At 42.1% G+C, this 18,682-nt stretch overlaps 1 protein-coding gene across 2 annotated transcripts; it reads right to left on the bottom strand.

Moving 5' to 3' along the window:
• Window positions 1-1,196: 1,196 nt before the first annotated feature.
• On the bottom strand, window positions 1,197-18,682 carry LOC115137670 (sister chromatid cohesion protein PDS5 homolog B-like). Of its 2 annotated transcripts, none has more exons than XM_065024676.1 (5): window positions 18,406-18,674; window positions 4,411-4,678; window positions 3,532-3,622; window positions 3,269-3,365; window positions 1,197-1,497 (listed from the first exon to the last, which is right to left on the bottom strand). In XM_065024676.1, the coding sequence occupies exons 2-5, from the start codon at window positions 4,514-4,516 to the stop codon at window positions 1,468-1,470; spliced, it is 324 nt and encodes a 107-aa protein (XP_064880748.1). In that variant the 5' UTR covers window positions 4,517-4,678; window positions 18,406-18,674; the 3' UTR covers window positions 1,197-1,467. The 2 variants fall into 2 exon arrangements, with proteins under 2 accessions (XP_064880748.1, XP_064880747.1); XM_065024675.1 differs by lacking the exon at window positions 1,197-1,497 and adding an exon at window positions 1,710-1,922 and having other exon boundaries at window positions 18,406-18,682.

The following is an 18,682-nucleotide window of genomic DNA, read 5'->3' as shown; positions in this document are numbered from 1 at the left end:
AACCAGTTGGGCTGGGATTACCATTTACTAGCACGAGATTAGAACATATACCTGGCAGGTTAAGGACACTCCATCAAGAAGTCACATAATTTGTGCCATACACATTCAGAGATTTGCCCCAAAGCCACTCCTGCGTTGTCTTGGCTGTGTGGTTAGGGTCGCTGTCCTTCACCCCAGTCTGAGGTCCTGAGCAGGTTATCAAGGATCTCTGTCCTTTGCTCTGTTCATCTTTCCCTCAACCCTGACTAGTCTCTCAGTCCCTAACATTGAAAAACATCCCCACAGCATGATGCTGCCACCCCCATGCTTCATCGTAGGGATGGTGCTAGGTTTCCTCCAGACATGACACTTGGCATTCAGACCAGAGTTTAATCTTGGTTTCATCAGACCAGACTTGTTTCTCATGGTCTGAGAGTCATTTAGGTGCCTTTTGGCAAACTCCAAGCGAGCTGTCATGTGCTTTTTACTGAGGAGTGGCTTCCGTCTGGCCACTCTACGATAAGGGTCTGATTGGTGAAGTGCTGCAAAGATAGTTGTCCTTCTGGAAGTTTCTACCGTCTCCACAAATTAACTCTGGATCTCTGTCAGAGTGACCATTGGGTTATTGGTCACCTCCCTGACCAAGGCCCACCTACTGGGGAGCCAGGCACACCTACTGGGGAGCCAGGCACACCTACTGGGGAGCCAGGCCCACCTACTGGGGATTCAGGCACACCTACTGGGGAGCCAGGCACACCTACTGGGGAGCCAGGCACACCTACTGGGGAGCCAGGCCCAGCAAATCACAATTCATCTTTCCCCACAAAAGGGCTTTATTAGTTATAAATACTCCTTTATTTCAGATCATGAAACACAGGAACTTTACATGTTGTGTTTATATCTTTGTATAGCTACTTCAATTACCTCGTACCCCAGGGTATAGCCATGTTATTTTCTCTTGTTATTGTTCTTAGTTTTACTCGTTATTCACTACGTATTTATTCCTCGTGTCACTATTTTTTATTTTTTTCATCATCTATGAATTGTTAGAAAAGGCCCCATCAGTAAGCATTTCACTGTTCGTCAACACCTGTTGTTTGCGAAGCAGCCACCATGCAGAAGGACCAATTCCACGGAGGAATACAAAGGAAACACATATTTCATATAGAATATTTGATTAAACAGACTGGAAAAATGTATGAGGAAATTGCAATTAGTTAATTGTATTCTTATCTATTTAATACTCCTTTCTCCGTCTCAAAACACTAATAAAACAATGCTGGGCAGCAAAATGGACCAAATACTTGATTTAATTTTGGATTTGTCACTTGTCGTTTTTTTTCATCATCTGTAGAGGCACCTTTGCACATGCACAATAAAATGCAAATCGCCTAGGCGATCGATGTACAGCTCCTCTCCATCTGTTCTTGTTCTTGTCCTCGTGGTCACGGGCCCCCTGACCTTGGAGAAAAAAACATGATCTCTGTCTCATCTTCTCCTGCCCATCTTCCGTCGCACCTGGGCACAACAACAGCATGGAGGTCCTGGTTAGAAAGCCAACTAGACATACAGTACCAGTCAAAAGTTCGGACGAACCTACTCATTCAAGGGTTTTTCCTTATAATAGTGAAGACATCAACACTAGTAAATAACACATATGGAATCATGTAATAACCAAAAAAGGTGTTAAACAAATCAAAATATATTTAATATTTTAGATTCTTCAAAGTAACCACGCTTTACCTCGATGACAGCTGTGCACACTAACATTCTCTCAACCAGCTTCATGAGGAATGCTTTTCCAACAGTCTTGCAGGAGTTGCCACATACGTTGATGGCTGCTTTTCCTTCACTCTGGAGGCCAGGTCATATGATGCAGCACTCCATCACTCTCCTTGGTCAAATAGACCTTACACAGCCTGGAGGTGTGTTGGGTCATTGTCCTGTTGAAAAACAAATGATAGCGCAAACCAGAAGGGATGGCATATCGCTGGAGAATGCTGTGGTAGCCATGCTGGTTAAGTGTGCCTTGAATTCTAAATAAATCACAGACAGTGTCACTAGCAAAGCACCCCCAGACCATCACACCTCCTCCTCCATGCTTCACGGTGGAAACCACACATGTGGAGATCATCCGTTCACCCATTCTGCGTCTCACAAAGACACAGTGTTTAGGACCAAACATCTCCAATTTGGACTCATCAGACCAAAGGACAGATTTCCACCGGTCTAATGTCCATTGCTCGTGTTTCTTGGCATAAGCAAGTATCTTCTTCCTATTGGTGTCCTTTAGTAGTGGTTTCTTTGCAACAAATCGACCATGAAGGCCTGATTCACACAGTCTCCTCTGAACAGTTGATGTTGAGATGTGTCTGTTACTTTAACTCTGTGAAGTATTTATTTGGGCTGCAATCTGATGAACTTATCCTCTGCAGCAAAGTAAACTCTGGGTCTTCCTTTCCTGTGGCGGTCCTCATGAGAGCCAATTTCATCATAGTGCTTGATTTTTTTTTTTACGACTGCGCTTGAAGAAACTTCAAAAGTTCTTGAAATTTTCCAGATTGACTGACCTTCATGTCTTAAAAGTAATGATAGACTGTCATTTCTCTTTGCTTATTTGAGCTGTTCTTGCCATAATATGGACTTGGTCTGGACTTGGTCTTCTGTATACCACCCCTAACTTGTCACAACACAACTGATTGGCTCAAACGCATTAAGAAGGAACGAAATTCCACAAATTAACTTTTAACATGGCACACTTGTTAATTGAAATGAAACTACCTCATGAAGCTGGTTGAGAGAATGCCAAGAGTGTACAAAGCTGTCATCAAGGAAAAGGGTGGCTTCTTTGAAGAATCTAAAATCTAAAATAGATTTTGATTTGTTTAACACTTTTTTGGTTACTACATGATTCCATATGTATTTCATAGTGTTGATGTCTTCACTATTATTCTACAATGTAGAAAATAGTAGAAATAAAGAAAACCCCTGGAATTAGCAGGTGTTCCAAACTTTTGACTGGTCCTGTATATAAAGACTTTACCAGCACAGCTGAGAGATGGCACATTGAGGTGGGTGAGAATTGAGAGAGGCGGGTCAAGGGGTGGAGGAGTATGTGAAGGAGGGTGACGAGGTGGGGAGGGGGCTGAGAGGAGAGGGGTGGGTGAGGGAGTGTCGGGTCAGGTGAAGAGGTGGAGGTGAGGCGGGGACTGGAGGTCAAGGGGGAGGTAGGTGAGGGGTGGAGAGTGTGTGTGAGGGGGAGGCAGAGGTGAGTGAGGGGACTACTTACTTTGGTTGTGGTCTTGCTCTCCTCCTCTTCCTGGCTCTGAGACATCTCCATCTCCTCCACCTCGGACTCGTTCTCTGTACTCAAACTTCCTGTGTGCCTGAAACACACAGCAGGTCATTGTACAGCCTGATCCTCACTGAGTAACAGGGTTAACATTGAAGTCAAATCAAAACAAAAACCTACAAACAGCAACTCAAGGCACTGAATTAATTCAAAATATAAAGGATAAGGAATGAAGTTGAAGAAAATGCCACATGAGTTACATATTTTTCATGGCTGTATGTTGCTGTGCTTTGGGAGGTCTCCCCCATCTTTTCTGTGGCGTGGATTCTGCAGTCGTCTGTGGCCTCCAGTCTGTAAAAGAACACATACATCAACAAAATGTCACAAAAGATTCCCCATCCATACCTTCTCTTTCAAGAGATTAGTAGCATGTTAGGAGTTGGCTATCGATTTATCAACCTATCAATGTGTCCATTTAGACCAAGGGCCTGAAACCCGCGGCTCCAGAGCAACATACTGCTCCGCAGCAATCTACAATTAGCCATTAAAAAAAGTTATCAGTAGCCTCTGCTGCGACCTCCGTGGTGCCCTGCCTCCTCTCTGCACCGTGGGCTTCACTTCCATGTTCTCACTGCTGCCATCTTCCTCCTTCCCCTGCTCCTCTTCCTCCTCAGCTTGACAAGCAGCCTTCTTCCGGCCCCTCATGCCCTTGGTAAGCGTGTCATTATTATGCACAGCAGCCTCAATATTGATCATAATAATACATTTTATTACAACTAACTTCCAAGAACACTTTATAGAGTAAAAGTATTAAGTACAAGAACAGATCAAACAACCGCAACAAGACCCACAGTCTTGTTGTAAACATTGGTTGCGTTCCAGACCATCTTTATAGCAGTGGCGCTATAAAGATGGTCTGTATAAACACTTCTCTGAGTATTGTGAGATCTGATAAATTATGTGAGCTGTGTTGAAGATAAGTTGGATAGCAACCATTAAGCGGTAAGTTCAGGATTTTACAACTTGATATAGATGGTTCCTCACACTGTATTTGTCTATGGGCCACTAAAAATTAAGTTGTAAAATCCTGAACTTCCCCATTAAAATAAGGCAACCGGGGTCAAAAAACAAAATGGTACCTTGGGGCCGTCTCCTGCGACCTCTTTTGGGAGGATTGTTCTGTTCGTCTTTCGTCTCCAGGGTGGTGTCTGCAGCATTGGTCTTGGTCCACGGCTCCGCCCCCATGTTTGGGCTTGGCCTCCTGGCCTGCCTTGTCGTCCTGGCTGGAAGCGGCTGTCCGTCGTTTGCGTCACCTGCAGGGCTTGCTGTCGTCGTCCTGTGCAGCCAGACTCTTCATGACTGTGATATCCTCGTTCTCACTGTGGTCCAACCTCGGCACTGTCGATCCTGGAACATTAAGAGATAGTGTTTTATTAAGCGTGTTTGCCTTGACACAGGGACTGGACAAAAAATGACAATTAACTGTAGATGTGGTCTGGGGGTGGTCTAAGCCAGTGGTTCCCAAACTGCCAGTGGTTTCTTACTGAGTAACTATAGGAAAAAAGTAACATTCCTGCTCTCTTTTGTGGAAGCAGCAGTGAGCGGATTTGACCCTTTTTTCTGTAGCTCTCCTGGAACATGGCTGCATCATACTGTACCTGCAGTGTAAATGTAGCTAAAACAACACCTGCTACAGACTATAATATATGCACCTGTCCTCTCAAGGCAAAGTGGAAAGATTGACAAGTAGCGACATCCATCTGACTTCCCACTCCCTCCACCTACGTATACAGCTATAATCTTTTATTTAGGCATCTAGTAGCGACATCCATCTGACTTCCCACTCCCTCCACCTACGTATACAGCTTTAATCTTTTATTTACTCATCTAGTAGCGACATCCATCTGACTTCCCACTCCCTCCACCTACGTATACAGCTATAATCTTATTTAGGCATCTAGTAGTGACATCCATCTGACTTCCCACTCCCTCTACCTACGTATACAGCTATAATCTTTTATTTAGGCATCTAGTAGTGACATCCATCTGACTTCCCACTTCCTCCACCTACGTATACAGCTATATTTTATTTACGCATCTAGTAGCAACATCCATCTGACTTCCCACTCCCCCCACCTACGTATACAGCTATAATCTTTTATTTACTCATCTAGTAGCGACATCCATCTGACTTCCCACTCCCTCCACCTACGTATACAGCCATAATCTTTTATTTACTCATCTAGTAGCAACATCCATCTGACTTCCCACTCCCCCCACCTACGTATACAGCTATAATCTTTTATTTACTCATCTAGTAGCGACATCCATCTGACTTCCCACTCCCTCCACCTACGTATACAGCTATAATCTTATTTAGGCATCTAGTAGTGACATCCATCTGACTTCCCACTCCCTCTACCTACGTATACAGCTATAATCTTTTATTTAGGCATCTAGTAGCGACATCCATCTGACTTCCCACTCCCTCCACCTACGTATACAGCTATAATCTTTTATTTAGGCATCTAGTAGCGACATCCATCTGACTTCCCACTTCCTCCACCTACGTATACAGCTATATTTTATTTACGCATCTAGTAGCAACATCCATCTGACTTCCCACTCCCCCCACCTACGTATACAGCTATAATCTTTTATTTACTCATCTAGTAGCGACATCCATCTGACTTCCCACTCCCTCCACCTACGTATACAGCCATAATCTTTTATTTACTCATCTAGTAGCGACATCCATCTGACTTCCCACTCCCCCCACCTACGTATACAGCCATAATCTTTTATTTACTCATCTAGTAGCGACATCCATCTGACTTCCCACTCCCTCCACCTACGTATACAGCTATAATCTTTTATTTACTCATCTAGTAGCGACATCCATCTGACTTCCCACTCCCTCCACCTACGTATACAGCCATAATCTTTTATTTACGCATCACTCCATTCCTTGGCAGGACATTCCCCATACATCTATTCAGTTCAGATGTGATTCACTCCCTCTCTCCCAGATTATGTAAATGACAAGGTTTTTTGAAGTATACAGCCTGGTGACAAACATGGCAGCTTGCTTTTCTTAGACTGGTGCAGAACACCACATCTCAATTACAAACCACCGAATACTGAGGCTCTGACAAACAATTTGGGTAAATGGCTGATCCATACAATTAGACCGTGTGTTGGACAACCATGTTGTCTCCCGAAAAATTTAGTAAAAGAAAAACCCAGCACTCTGAGTTAGTGGCACTTAAAGTGGCAAGAAAAAGTATGTGAACCCTTTGGAATTGTCACGTTCTGACCATAGTTCTGTTATTTTATTCTTTGTTTAAGTATGGTCAGGGCGTGAGTTGGGGTGGGCAGTCTGTTTGTTTTTCTATGTTGGTTTTTGTGTTCGGCCTAGTATGGTTCTCAATCAGAGGTAGGGGTCATTAGTTGTCTCTGATTGAGAATCATACTTAGATAGCCTGGGTTTCACTTTTGGTTTGTGGGTGTTTGTTTCTGTGTGAGTGTTTGGGCCACACGGTACTGTTTCGGTTTTCATTTTGTTCACATCGTTCATTGTTTTGTATTTTAGTGTTCAGGTCGTTTTGAATAAATCATCATGAACACTTACCACGCTTTGGTCCGATCCTTCTTCCACCTCTGAATGCCGTTACAGGAATTATCTGGATTCCTGGATTATTTATTTTTTTGGTCATAAAATGGATCTTATCTTCATCCAAGTCACAACAATAGACAAACTTAAACTAACAACACACAAATTATTGTATTTTTCTTGTCTATATTGAATACAACATTTAAACATTCACAGTGTAGGTTGGAAAAAGTATGTGAACCCCTAGGCTAATGACTTCTCCAAAATGAATTGGAGTCAGGAGTCAGCTAACCTGGAGTACAATCATTGAGATGAGATTGGAGATGTTGGATCAGACTGGCCTGCCCTATAAAAATCACTCACAAAATTTGAGTTATCTATTCACAAGAAGCATATCCTGATGTGAACCATGCCTCGAACATAAGAGATCTCAGAAGACCAAATATTAAATAATTGTTGACTTGCATAAAGCTGGAAAGGGTTACAAAAGTATCTCTAAAAGCCTTGATGTTCATCAGTCCACGGTAAGACAAATTGTCTATACATGGAGAAAGTTCAGCACTGTTGCTACTCTCCCTAGGAGTGGCTGTCCTGCAAAGATGACTGGAAGAGCACAGCGCAGAATGCTCAAAGAGGTTAAGAAGAATGCTAGAGTGTCACCTAAAGACTTACAGAAATCTCTAGAACATGCTAACATCTCTGTTGACGAGTCTACAATACGTAAAACACTAAACAAGAATGGTGTTCATGGGAGGACACCACGGAAGACGCCACTGCTGTCCAAAAAAACATTGCTGCAAGTCTGAAGTTCGCAAAAGAGCATCTGGATGTTATACAGCGCTACTGGCAAAATATTCTGTAGACAGATTAAACTAAAGTTGAGTTGTTTGGAAGGAATTATGTGTGGAGAAAAAAAGGCACAGCATACCAACATCAAAACCTCATCCCAACTGTAAAGTATGGTGAAGGGAGCATCATGGTTTGGAGCTGCTTTGCTGCCTCAGGGCCTGGACAGCTTGCTATCATCGACGGAAAAAGGAATTCCCAAGTTTATCAAGACTTTATGCAGGAGAATGTAAGGCTATCTGTCCACCACTTGAAGCTCAACAGAAGTTGGCGGATGCAACAGGACAACGACCCAAAACACAGAAGTAAATCAACACTTGAAGAAGAAAAAAAAACCTTCTGGAGTGGCCCAGTCAGAGTCCTGACCTCAACCCGATTAAGAGTCTGTGGCATGACCTCAAGAGAGCAGTTCACACCAGACATCCCATGAATATTGCTGAATTGAAACAATTTTGTAAAGAGGAATGGTCCACAATTCCTCCTGACCATTGTGCAGGTCTGAGCCGCTACTACAGAAAATGTTTGGTTGAGGTTATTGCTGCCAAAGGAGGGTCAACCTGTTATTAAAACCAAGGGTTCACATACTTTTCCCACCCTGCACTGTGAATGTTTACACGTGGTGTTCAATAAAGACATGAAAACGTAAAATTGTTTGTGTGTTATTAGTTTAATTAAGCAAACTGTGTTTGTCTGTTGTTGTGACTTAGATGAAGATCAGATCAAATTTAATGAACAATTTAAGCAGAATTCCAGGTAATTCCAAAGGGTTCACATACTTTTTCTTGCCACTGTATACTGCACAAAAATATAAACGCAACATGCCACAATTTCAATGAGTTATGGTGCATTTAAATGAAATAAGTAGATTTGAAATACATTAATTAGCCCCTAATCTATGAATTTCACATGACTGGGCAGGTGGCGCAGCCATGGGTGGGCTTGGGAGGGCATAGACCCATCCACTGGGGAGCCAGGCCCAGCCATTCAGAATACCCCCCCCCCCCCACAAAACGGCTTTATTACAGACAGAAACACTCCTCAGTTTCATCAGCTGTCTGGGTGGCTGGACTCAGTTACACCAGCTCTGTCAGGAGGAATGGGCCAAAATTCACCCAACTTGTTGTGGCAAGAGTGTGGATGGCTACCTGAAAGATTTGACCCAAGTTAAACAATTTAAAGGCAATGCTAGCAAATAATAATTGAGTGTATGTAAACTTATCACTGGGAATGTGATGAAATAAATAAAAGCTGAAGTAAATAATTCTCTCTACTATTATTCTGACATTTCATTCTTAAAATAAAATGGTGATTCTAACTGACGTAAGACAGGGACATTTTTACGAAGATTAAATGTCAAGAATTGTGAAAAAATGAGTTTAAATGAAGTTGGCTAGGGTGTATGTAAACTTCTTAACCAACTTGCCAAAACTATAGTTTGTCAACAAGAAATTTGTGGAGTGGTTGAAAAATTAGTTTTAATGACTCCAACCTAAGTGTATGTAAACGTCCGACTTCAACTGTATATATTTTTTATCTAGTCCAGGAGAGGGTCATGTTATTTGTAATGTATTACATTTCTATATTTCTAAGTGTTTTAGAATTAGTTGCTTATTAGATATATAAACTCAGCAAAAAAGAAACGTCCCTTTTTCAGGACCCTGTCTTTCAAAGATAATTTATAAAAATCCAATTCACTTCACAGATCTTCATTGTAAAGGGTTTAAACACTGTTACCCATGCTTGTTCAATGAACCATAAACAATTAATGAACATGCACCAGTGGAACGATCGTTAAGACACTAACAGCATACAGATGGTAGGCAATTAAGGTCACAGTTGTGAAAACTTAGGACACTAAAAAGAGGCCTTTCTACTGACTCTGAAAAGCACCAAAAGAAAGATGCCCATTGTCCCGGCTCATCTGCGTGAACGTGCCTTAGGCATGATGACTGCAGATGTGGCCAGGGCAATAAATTTCAATGTCCGTACTGTGAGACGCCTAAGACTAGAAGTCGACCGATTAATTAAGGCCGATTTCAAGTTTTCATAACAAAAATCGGTAATTGGCATTTTTGGACGCCAATTATGGCCGATTACATTGCACTCCACAAGGAGACTGCGTGGCAGGCTGACCACCTGTTATGCGAGTGCAGCAAGGAGCCAAGGTAAGTTGCTAGCTAGCATTAAACTTATCTTATAAAAAACAATCCATCTTAACATAATCACTGGTTGACGACATATGGTTGATGATATTACTAGTTTAACTAGCTTGTCCTGCTTTGCAAATAATCATTGCGGTGCCTGTTAATTTATCAACGAATCACAGCCTACTTTGCCAAACGGGTGATGATTTAACAAGCGCGTTCGCAAAAAAAAGCACTGCCGTTGCACTAATGTACCTAACCATAAACATCAATATCTTTCTTAAAATCAATACACAAGTATACTTTTAAACCTGCATATTTAGTTAAAAGTAATTAATGTTAGCAGGCAATATTAACTAAGAAAATGGTGTAACTTCTCTTGCGTTCTGTGAAAGTAGAGTCAGGAGTTTGGGCTGCCTGGCTCGTTGCGAACTGTGAGAAGACCATTTCTTCCTAACAAAGACTAATTATTTAGCCAGAATTTTACATAAGTATGACATAACATTGAAGGTTGTGCAATGTAACAGCAATAATTAGACTTATGGATGCAACCCGTTCGATAAAATACGGAACGGTTCCATATTTCCCTGAAAGAATAAACGCTTTCTTTTCGAAATGATAGTTTCCGGATTTGAACATATTAATTACCTAAGGCTCATATTTCTGTGTGTTTATTATATTATAATTAAGTCCATCATTTGATATTTGATAGAGCAGTCTGACTGAGCGGTGGTAGGCAGCAGCAGGCTCGTAAGCGTTTATTCAAACAGCACTTTCCTGCGTTTGCCAGCAGCTCTTCGCAATGCTTGAAGCACAGAGCTGTTTATTACTTCAAGCCGAGATTAGGCTGGCAATACTATAGTGCCTATAAGAACATCCAATAGTAAAAAGGTATATGAAATACAAATGGTATAGAGAAACAGTCCTATAATAACTACAACCTAAAACTTCTTAACTGGGAATATTGAAGACTCATGATAAAAAAGGAGCCACCAACTTTTATATGTTCTCATGTTCTGAGCAAGGTTCTTAAATGTTAGCTTTTTTACATGGCACATATTGCACTTTTACTTTCTTCTCCAACACTGTGTTTTTGCATTATTTAAACCAAATTGAACATGTTTCATTATTTATTTGAGACTAAATTGTTTTTATTTGTGAATCCTATTAAGTTAAAATAATAGTGTTCATTCAGTATTGTTGTAATTGTCATTATTACAAATGTTTAAAAAAAAATATATATATATAAAAAAATATTTAAAAACATGTCCGAATAATCAGACAATTTTTGGGGGGGTCCTCCAATAAATCGGTATCGGCGTTGAAAAATCATAGTCGGTCGACCTAAACCTAAGACAGACAGGACGGACAGCTGATCGTCCTCGCAGAGGCAGACCACGTGTAACAACACCTGCACAGGATCGGTACATCCGAACATCACACCTGCGGGACAAGCACAGGATGGCAACAACAACTGCCCGAGTTACACCAGGAACGCTCAGACTGTCCGAAATAGGCTGAGAGAGGTTGGACTTAGGGCTTGAAGGCCTGTTGTAAGGCAGGTCCTCACCAGACATCACTGGCAACAACGTCGCCTATAGGCACAACCCCACCGTCGCTGGACCAGACAGGACTTGCAAAAGGTGTTCTTCACTGACAAGTCGCAGTTCTGTCTGACCAGGGGTGATGGTCGGATTCACGTTTATCATCGATGGGATTAGCGTTACACCGAGGCCTGTACACTGGAGTGGGATCGGAGGTGGAGTGTCCGTCATGGTCTGGGGCGGTGTGTCACAGTATCATCGGACTGCCTGCAATGACAACAAGCTCAATCTCAACGCTGTACTTGACAGGGAAGACATCCTCCTCCCTCATGTGGTACCCTTCCTGCAGGCTCATCCTGACACGACCCTCCAGCATGACAATGCCACCAGCCATACTGCTCGTTCTGTGTGTGATTTCCTGCAAGACATGAATGTCAGTGTTCTGCCATGGCCAGCTAAGAGCCCGGATCTCAATCCCATTGAGCACGTCTGGGGCCTGTTGGATCGGAGGGTGAGGGCTAGGGCCGTTTCCCCCAGAAATGTCCGAGAACTTGCAGGTGCCTTGATGGAAGAGTGGGGTAACATCTCACAGCAAGAACTGGCAAATCTGGTGCAGTCCATGAGGAGGAGATGCACTGCAGTACTTAATGCAGCTGGTAGTCACACCACATACTGACTGTTACTTTTAATTTTGACCCTGCCTTTGTTAAGAGACACATTATTCAATTTCTGTTAGTCACATGTCTGTGGAACTTGTTCAGTTTAAGTCTCAGTTGTTGAATCGTGTTATGTTCATACAAATATTTACACATGTTAAGTTTGCTGAAAATAAACGCAGTTACCTAGGATAGGATAAAGTAATCCCTCTCACCCCCCCTCCCCCTGAAAAGATTTAGATGCACTACTGTTCCACTGGAGGTCATAAGGTGAATGCACCAATTTGTAAGTCGCTCTGGATAAGAGCGTCTGCTAAATGACTTAAATGTAAATGAGAGGATGTTTCTTTTTTTGCGCATATATAAATATATATATCCGCAAAAAAAAGAAACGTGAGAGGACGCAAAATATCAAATGCACCTATAGGCTATTTAGTGTGGTCTGAGAAACACAGAGCAACGTTATATTTCTAAGATGGCTGCTGGGTAGGTGGGAATAAAATTAGGCTGCATTACAGACTGCAATGGAGCAGGCCAGGCCTCTTGCTGATCAAAAACGTTTTTTGTGTGCTGCTAAACCAATGGCTGTGCTGTATAGGGCTACAGTTCAGAAGGAGAGTCAAAGGTTTCTTCTGAAAATACATTTTGATTAGGGCTAGTCCCCACAAAAAATACAAAAATCTTGGGCGCAGACTAGCCTATGTTCTGTTCAGTTTGAGAAGGAGAACCAGAGGTCAACTTTGACAGCATGATATTTCTTTTTTAAATAACATGATCCGCCAAATCGTGCTTCTTAACACCAGCCCATTTAACCCGGAAGCCAGCTGCACAAATGTGTTATTGGAGGAAACACCGTTCAACTGATGACCGGGGTCAGCCTGCAGGTGCCCGGTCTACCACAAGGTGTTGCTAGAGCACGATGTGCCAAGTCAAGCCCCCCTGGGCCAAACCCTCCCCTAACCCGGACGCCGCTGGGCCATTTGTGCGCCACCCTATGGGACTCCCGGTCATGGTCAGTTGTGACACAGCCTGGGATCAAACCTGGGTCTGTAGTGACACCTCAAGCACTGTGATGCAGTGCCTTAGACCACAGAGCCACTTGGTATGCCTCTATTTATTTATTTAACCATTATTTTAACAGGGAAAACATTTTAGACCTACAGTTGAAGTCGGAAGTTTACATACACCTTAGCCAAATACATTTAAACTCAGTTTCACAATTCCTGACATTTAATTCAAATAAAAATTCACTGTTTTAGGTCAGTTAGGATCACCACTTTATTTTAAGAATGTAAAATGTCAGAATAATAGCAGAGAGAATAATTTCTTTTAGCTTTTATTTCTTTCATCACATTCCCAGTGGGTCAGAAGTTTAAATACACTCAATTAGTATTTGGCAGAGGTGTGGACTCGAGTCACAAATATGATGACTTGCAACTCGACTTTGACTTTAACACCAACCAATGACTCGTGACTTAACTTGGACTTAAGCCCTTTGACTCGAACTGACTTGATACCCTCCCCAAGCCCAAATATTAAAAGTTATGTTATTTATAAAAGTGTGCAGTGCCTCAACTCTTCATTTAACGGATTACAGTTTGAATCGGACAGCAGCCAATCAAATTGTGCTAGCTGAGGAAAAGTTGCACTTGGCAGTGCAGAGGAACATCGGCGGGCGAATTCAGATGGAGCCCTTGGAAAGGTGATACCCCAAATTATTATTTTCTGATATAAAGACTACGCTGTATCAACAAAAAACGGATTGCAACTTGCAAAACATGCAGGGATAAAATGACAGACGGAGGCGCAACAACTTCCAACTTTGTTAGACATTTGAAGCTGCACAAAGAACAGTAAGTCATGGCTAATATAGCCGACAGCTATATCATTCATAACTTTGCTAGTGTAGCATGTTGGCTTACGTTACGTTAATCAATGAGAATCCACACAGTCAGTACGGGAACGTGATCATTGCATCCAAGAATGAGCTACAACTGGCTAGGCAGTTGGTAGCCTAAATCCTGCCTGATGTTACTGCTGTTCCTAAAACCATTGGCATATGTTAGCCTACTGTAACCACTCACACAGCGTGGTTGGGCGATTATGTACAAGCCTACATCACCATATTGCGCCCCATAGTGATCCTCGATAGTCGATAGCTATTGGGAGGTTTTTATTTTCTCTTATGGCTACCCATGTATTTCCATGGAAATATGAAGTTTATTTGAAAAGTAATAAATATATTTCCTAAAAGAATTCATGATTTGCGTAAATGTAATATACTAACTATTACTCTTGTTATAAATATAGTAGTTTAGGACTTGAGACTTGAGACAGTTGGCCTTGACTTGAGACTTGACTCGGACTTGCCTGTCTTGACATGGGACATGAGTGCTAAGACTCGAGACATACTTGTGACTTGTAAAACAATGACTTGGTCCCACCTCTGGGATTTGGTAGCATTGCCTTTAAATTGTTTAACATGGGTCATAAGTTTCCACAAGCTTTCCACAATAAGTTGGGTGAATTTTAGCCCATTTCTCCTGACAGAAGCTGGTGTAACCGAATCAGGTTTGTTGGCCTCCTTGCTCGCACACGCTTTTTCAGTTCTGCCCACAAATGTTCTATAGGATTGAGGTCAGGGCTTTGTGATGGCCACTCCAAAACCTTGACTTTGTTGTCCTTAAGCCATTTTGCCACAACTTTGGAAGTATGCTTGGGGTCATTGTCCATTTGGAAGACCCATTTGCGACCAATCTTCAACTTCCAGACCGGTATCTTGAGATGTTGCTTCAATATATCCACATAATGTTCCTACCTCATGATGCCATCTATTTTGTGAAGTGCACCAGTCCCTCCTGCAGCAAAACAACCCCACAACATGATACTGCCACCCCCGTGCTTCACGATTGGGATGTGTTCTTCGGCTTGCAAGCTCACCCCCTTTTTCCTCCAAACCCCGGTCATTACAGCCAAACAGTTCTATTTTTGGTTCATCAGACCAGAGTACATTTCCCTAAAAAGTACAATCTAAGTCCCCATGTGCAGTTGCAAACTGTAGTCTGGCTTTTTTATGGGGGTTTTGGAGTAGTGGCTTCTTCCTTGCTGAGCAGCCTTTCAGGTTATGTCGATATAGGACTCGTTTTTACAGTGGATATAGATACATTTGTACCTGTTTCCTCCAGCATCTTCACAATGTCCTTTGCTGTTGTTCTGGGATTGATTTGCAATTTTTGCACCAAAGTACGTTCATTTCTAGGAGACAGAACGCCTCTCCTTCCTAAGCGGTATGACGGCTGCGTGGTCCCATAGTAAGTTTTAAGTTCCTCGGCGTACACATCACAGACAAACTGAATTGGTCACCCACACAGACAGCATCGTGAAGAAGGCGCAGCAGCAGGAAGGCCATAAGGATCATCAAGAACAACAACCACCCGAGCCACTGCCTGTTCACCCCGCTAACATCCAGAAGGCGAGGTCAGTACAGGTGCATCAAAGCTGGGACCGAGAGACTGAAAAACAGCTTCTATCTCAAGGCCATCAGACTGTTAAACAGCCACCACTAACATTGAGTGGCTGCTGCCAACACACTGACTCAACTCCAGCCACTTTAATAATGGGAATTGATGTAAAATATATGACTAGCCACTTCAAACAATGCTACTTAATATAATGTTTACATACCCTACATTATTCATCTCATATGTATACGTATATACTGTACTTTATATTATCTACTGCATCTTTATGTAATACATGTATCACTAGCCACTTCAAACTATGCCACTTTGTTTACATACATATGAGATGAGGAATGTAGGGTATATACTGTACTCGATACCATCTACTGCATCTTGCCTATGCCGCTCTGTACCATCACTCATTCATACATCTTTATGTACATATTCTTTATCCCTTTACACTTGTGTGTATAAGGTAGTAGTTTTGGAATTGTTAGTTAGATTACTCGTTGGTTATTACTGCATTGTCGGAACTAGAAGCAAAAGCATTTCGCTACACTCGCATTAACATCTGCTAACCATGTGTATGTGACAAATAAATTTGATTTGGTGTTTATACTTAGGTACTGTTGTTTGTACAGATGAACGTGGTACCTTCAGGCACCTGGAAATTGCTCCCAAGGATGAACCAGACTTGTGGAGGTCTACACAATTCTTTTCCGAGGTCTTGGCTGATTTCTTTTGATTTTCCCATGATGTCAAGCAAAGAGGCACTGAGTTTGAAGGTAGGCCTTGAAATACATCCTCAGGTAGAAGTTTCTAAAGCCATTACATAATTTTCTGGAATTTTCGAAAGCTGTTTAAAGGCACAGTCAACTTAGTGCATGTAAACTTCTGACCCACTGGAATTGTGATACAGTAAATTATAAGTGAAATAATCTGTCTGTAAACAATTATTGGAAAAATTACTTGTGTCACGCACAAAGTAGATGTCCTAACCGACTGGCCAAAACTATAGTTTGTTAACAAGAAATTTGTGGAGTGGTTGAAAATTAAGTTTTAATGACCCCAACCTAAGTGTATGTAAACTTCCAACTTCAACTGTACATACAAAAAATCCTGCTCATCTTAATTTCCATAATTAACATTTGAACATCTTGGCCATGTTCTGTTATAATCTCCACCCGGCAGAGCAAGAGGACTGGCCAACCCTCATAGCCTGGTTCCTCTCTAGGTATCTTCCTAGGTTCTGGCCTTTCTAGGGAGTTTTTCCTAGCCAATGTGCTTCTACACCTGCATTGCTTGCTGTTTGGGGTTTTAGGCTGTGTTTCTGTACAGCACTTTGTGACATCAGCTGATGTAAGAAGGGCTTTATAAATACATTTGATAAGGACTTCTTCTTAGTGTATTGGTCACTCAGGTGGGTGTCTAGGATATAGGCTTGGGGACCATTCCATCATGACAGGACAGTAAATAAATAAACTATATGATAAGGAAATGTGTTTTAATAAATTATTAGAATGTTACAGTCCTGAAACCATAGGTCTGATACCATGTGATTGTATGAAATTAATTTGAATCATTATATTATTATAATACATGTGTGTAAGAGTTAGACTCATTCGATGATTATATTATAATACTGAGTGTGGTTTTAGTCAGAATCAACGTTTTGGGAACAATGTGGGAACAATGTGTTAGTGTTTTGAGAACAGACTATCTGTCTGAGCCAGATCCGGGGAGACCTTGGGTGGGACACTGAGAACTTCCCAGTCCCAGGTCTCTCCCTATCTTAGGGGAGGGTAGGAAGACACTATTCTCACGTACTCCCCTAGGCTCTATTGGCGGGCGGATTTGATGGTTGGTGTGGAAGTATGTGTGTCGCTATAAATTGAAGGTCTTGTACTGTACACGTCAGAACGTTCCCGTGAATAAACATTTAACTTCGGTAGACTGGGCCGGTCTGTTTTCATTTCTATCAGTATCTTACAAATCCTGAAATGGCAGGGTAGCCTAGTGGTAAGAGCATTGGACTAGTAACCGGAAGGTTGCAAGTTCAAACCCCCGAGCTGACAAGGTACAAAGCTGTCGTTCTGCCCTTGAACAGGCAGTTAACCCACTGTTCCTAGGCCGTCATTGAAATTAAGAATGTGTTCTTAACTGACTTGCCTAGTTAAATAAAGGTAAAACTAAAATAAATTGATTGATTATCCTGTCTTTCCCTTTGATCTAAAACCAGAAATATTTTCTCTCGGACTCATGGCAAAATAGCATGAGATTAGCTATAACACCGCACATTTATCTAGCCCATGGAAGAAAACAAAGAAAAAAGGGTGGCCCATCTCGGACTTTGCGAAACTTCTCTATGCCACGGTGCCTATCCCTGGTCGAGGTCCATTCCCCAAGCCATAGATACTGCATCTCCTGCTGTCTTCGAGGTGTCCACATTCAGAAATAGCACCGTTCCAACTACAGAGACGTACTGAACGTCGAGTCGGAGTTATGGTTAGACTAACGCAATACAATTGACCAGGCTATTCTTATTCAGTTAGCTGATAGTTACAGCCTTATAGACACATCTAGCTACGGTTCAATGACTACGTTGTATGCGGCGAGGAACTAGAATAGATGGCAAATCAATTCAATAATAACACTGCAGTCACACACACGCTGGCTATCTTGGCTGGACAGGGTGGGCACACGCAAGCTAGGGCTAGCCACTACAATCAAATGCATTACAAATACGTCCTTTGAATCATAGCTAGCTATTTACATTCATCTGTCGCCTCTTCATTGAAGTACAAAATCGACTTCATGCCATGTTGGAATACAATACACAACACGTTAACCGGGTTTTAATGAAATACTACCTTATTTGATGAATTGTAGCCAATCGTCTTTCCCTCTACGGCTGTGATCCTCCTCTCGGCTTCAAAATGGCGCCAATTTGTCCATAGCTGCACCAATCCAGTGCTGGGTGGTTTGCCTGGCTACCCACACTTGAAAAGTCTAGAAGGACACGCCTGACGCCCAAACCGATATTTCAGTTCAGAATTAATTAAACTTAGGTTTAGGTTTTAGTTTTTTGCTAGTCTGTTTAAGCGTCAGGTGTGTCCTTATAGTCTTTCCCACCAACACGCCTTGCTC

Source organism: Oncorhynchus nerka, linkage group LG11 (assembly GCF_034236695.1).
Source record: "Oncorhynchus nerka isolate Pitt River linkage group LG11, Oner_Uvic_2.0, whole genome shotgun sequence".
Taxonomy (NCBI): Eukaryota; Metazoa; Chordata; class Actinopteri; order Salmoniformes; family Salmonidae; genus Oncorhynchus; species Oncorhynchus nerka.
Note: the sequence above shows the minus strand (reverse complement) of the source record. Positions and strands in the feature narration are given on the sequence as shown.

What these genes read in the sequence shown, in the direction of transcription:
- LOC115137670 (XM_065024675.1), bottom strand. Translation starts at nt 4,516, where the DNA reads ATGGGGGCGGAGCCGTGGACCAAGACCAATGCTGCAGACACCACCCTG. An exon ending in CATACAGCCATGAAAAATAT is followed by an intron (nt 3,366 to 3,531) that starts GTAACTCATGTG and finishes TGTGTGTTTCAG; the next exon opens with GCACACAGGAAGTTTGAGTA. An exon ending in AGAGCAAGACCACAACCAAA is followed by an intron (nt 1,923 to 3,268) that starts GTAAGTAGTCCC and finishes GTTTTTCAACAG; the next exon opens with GACAATGACCCAACACACCT.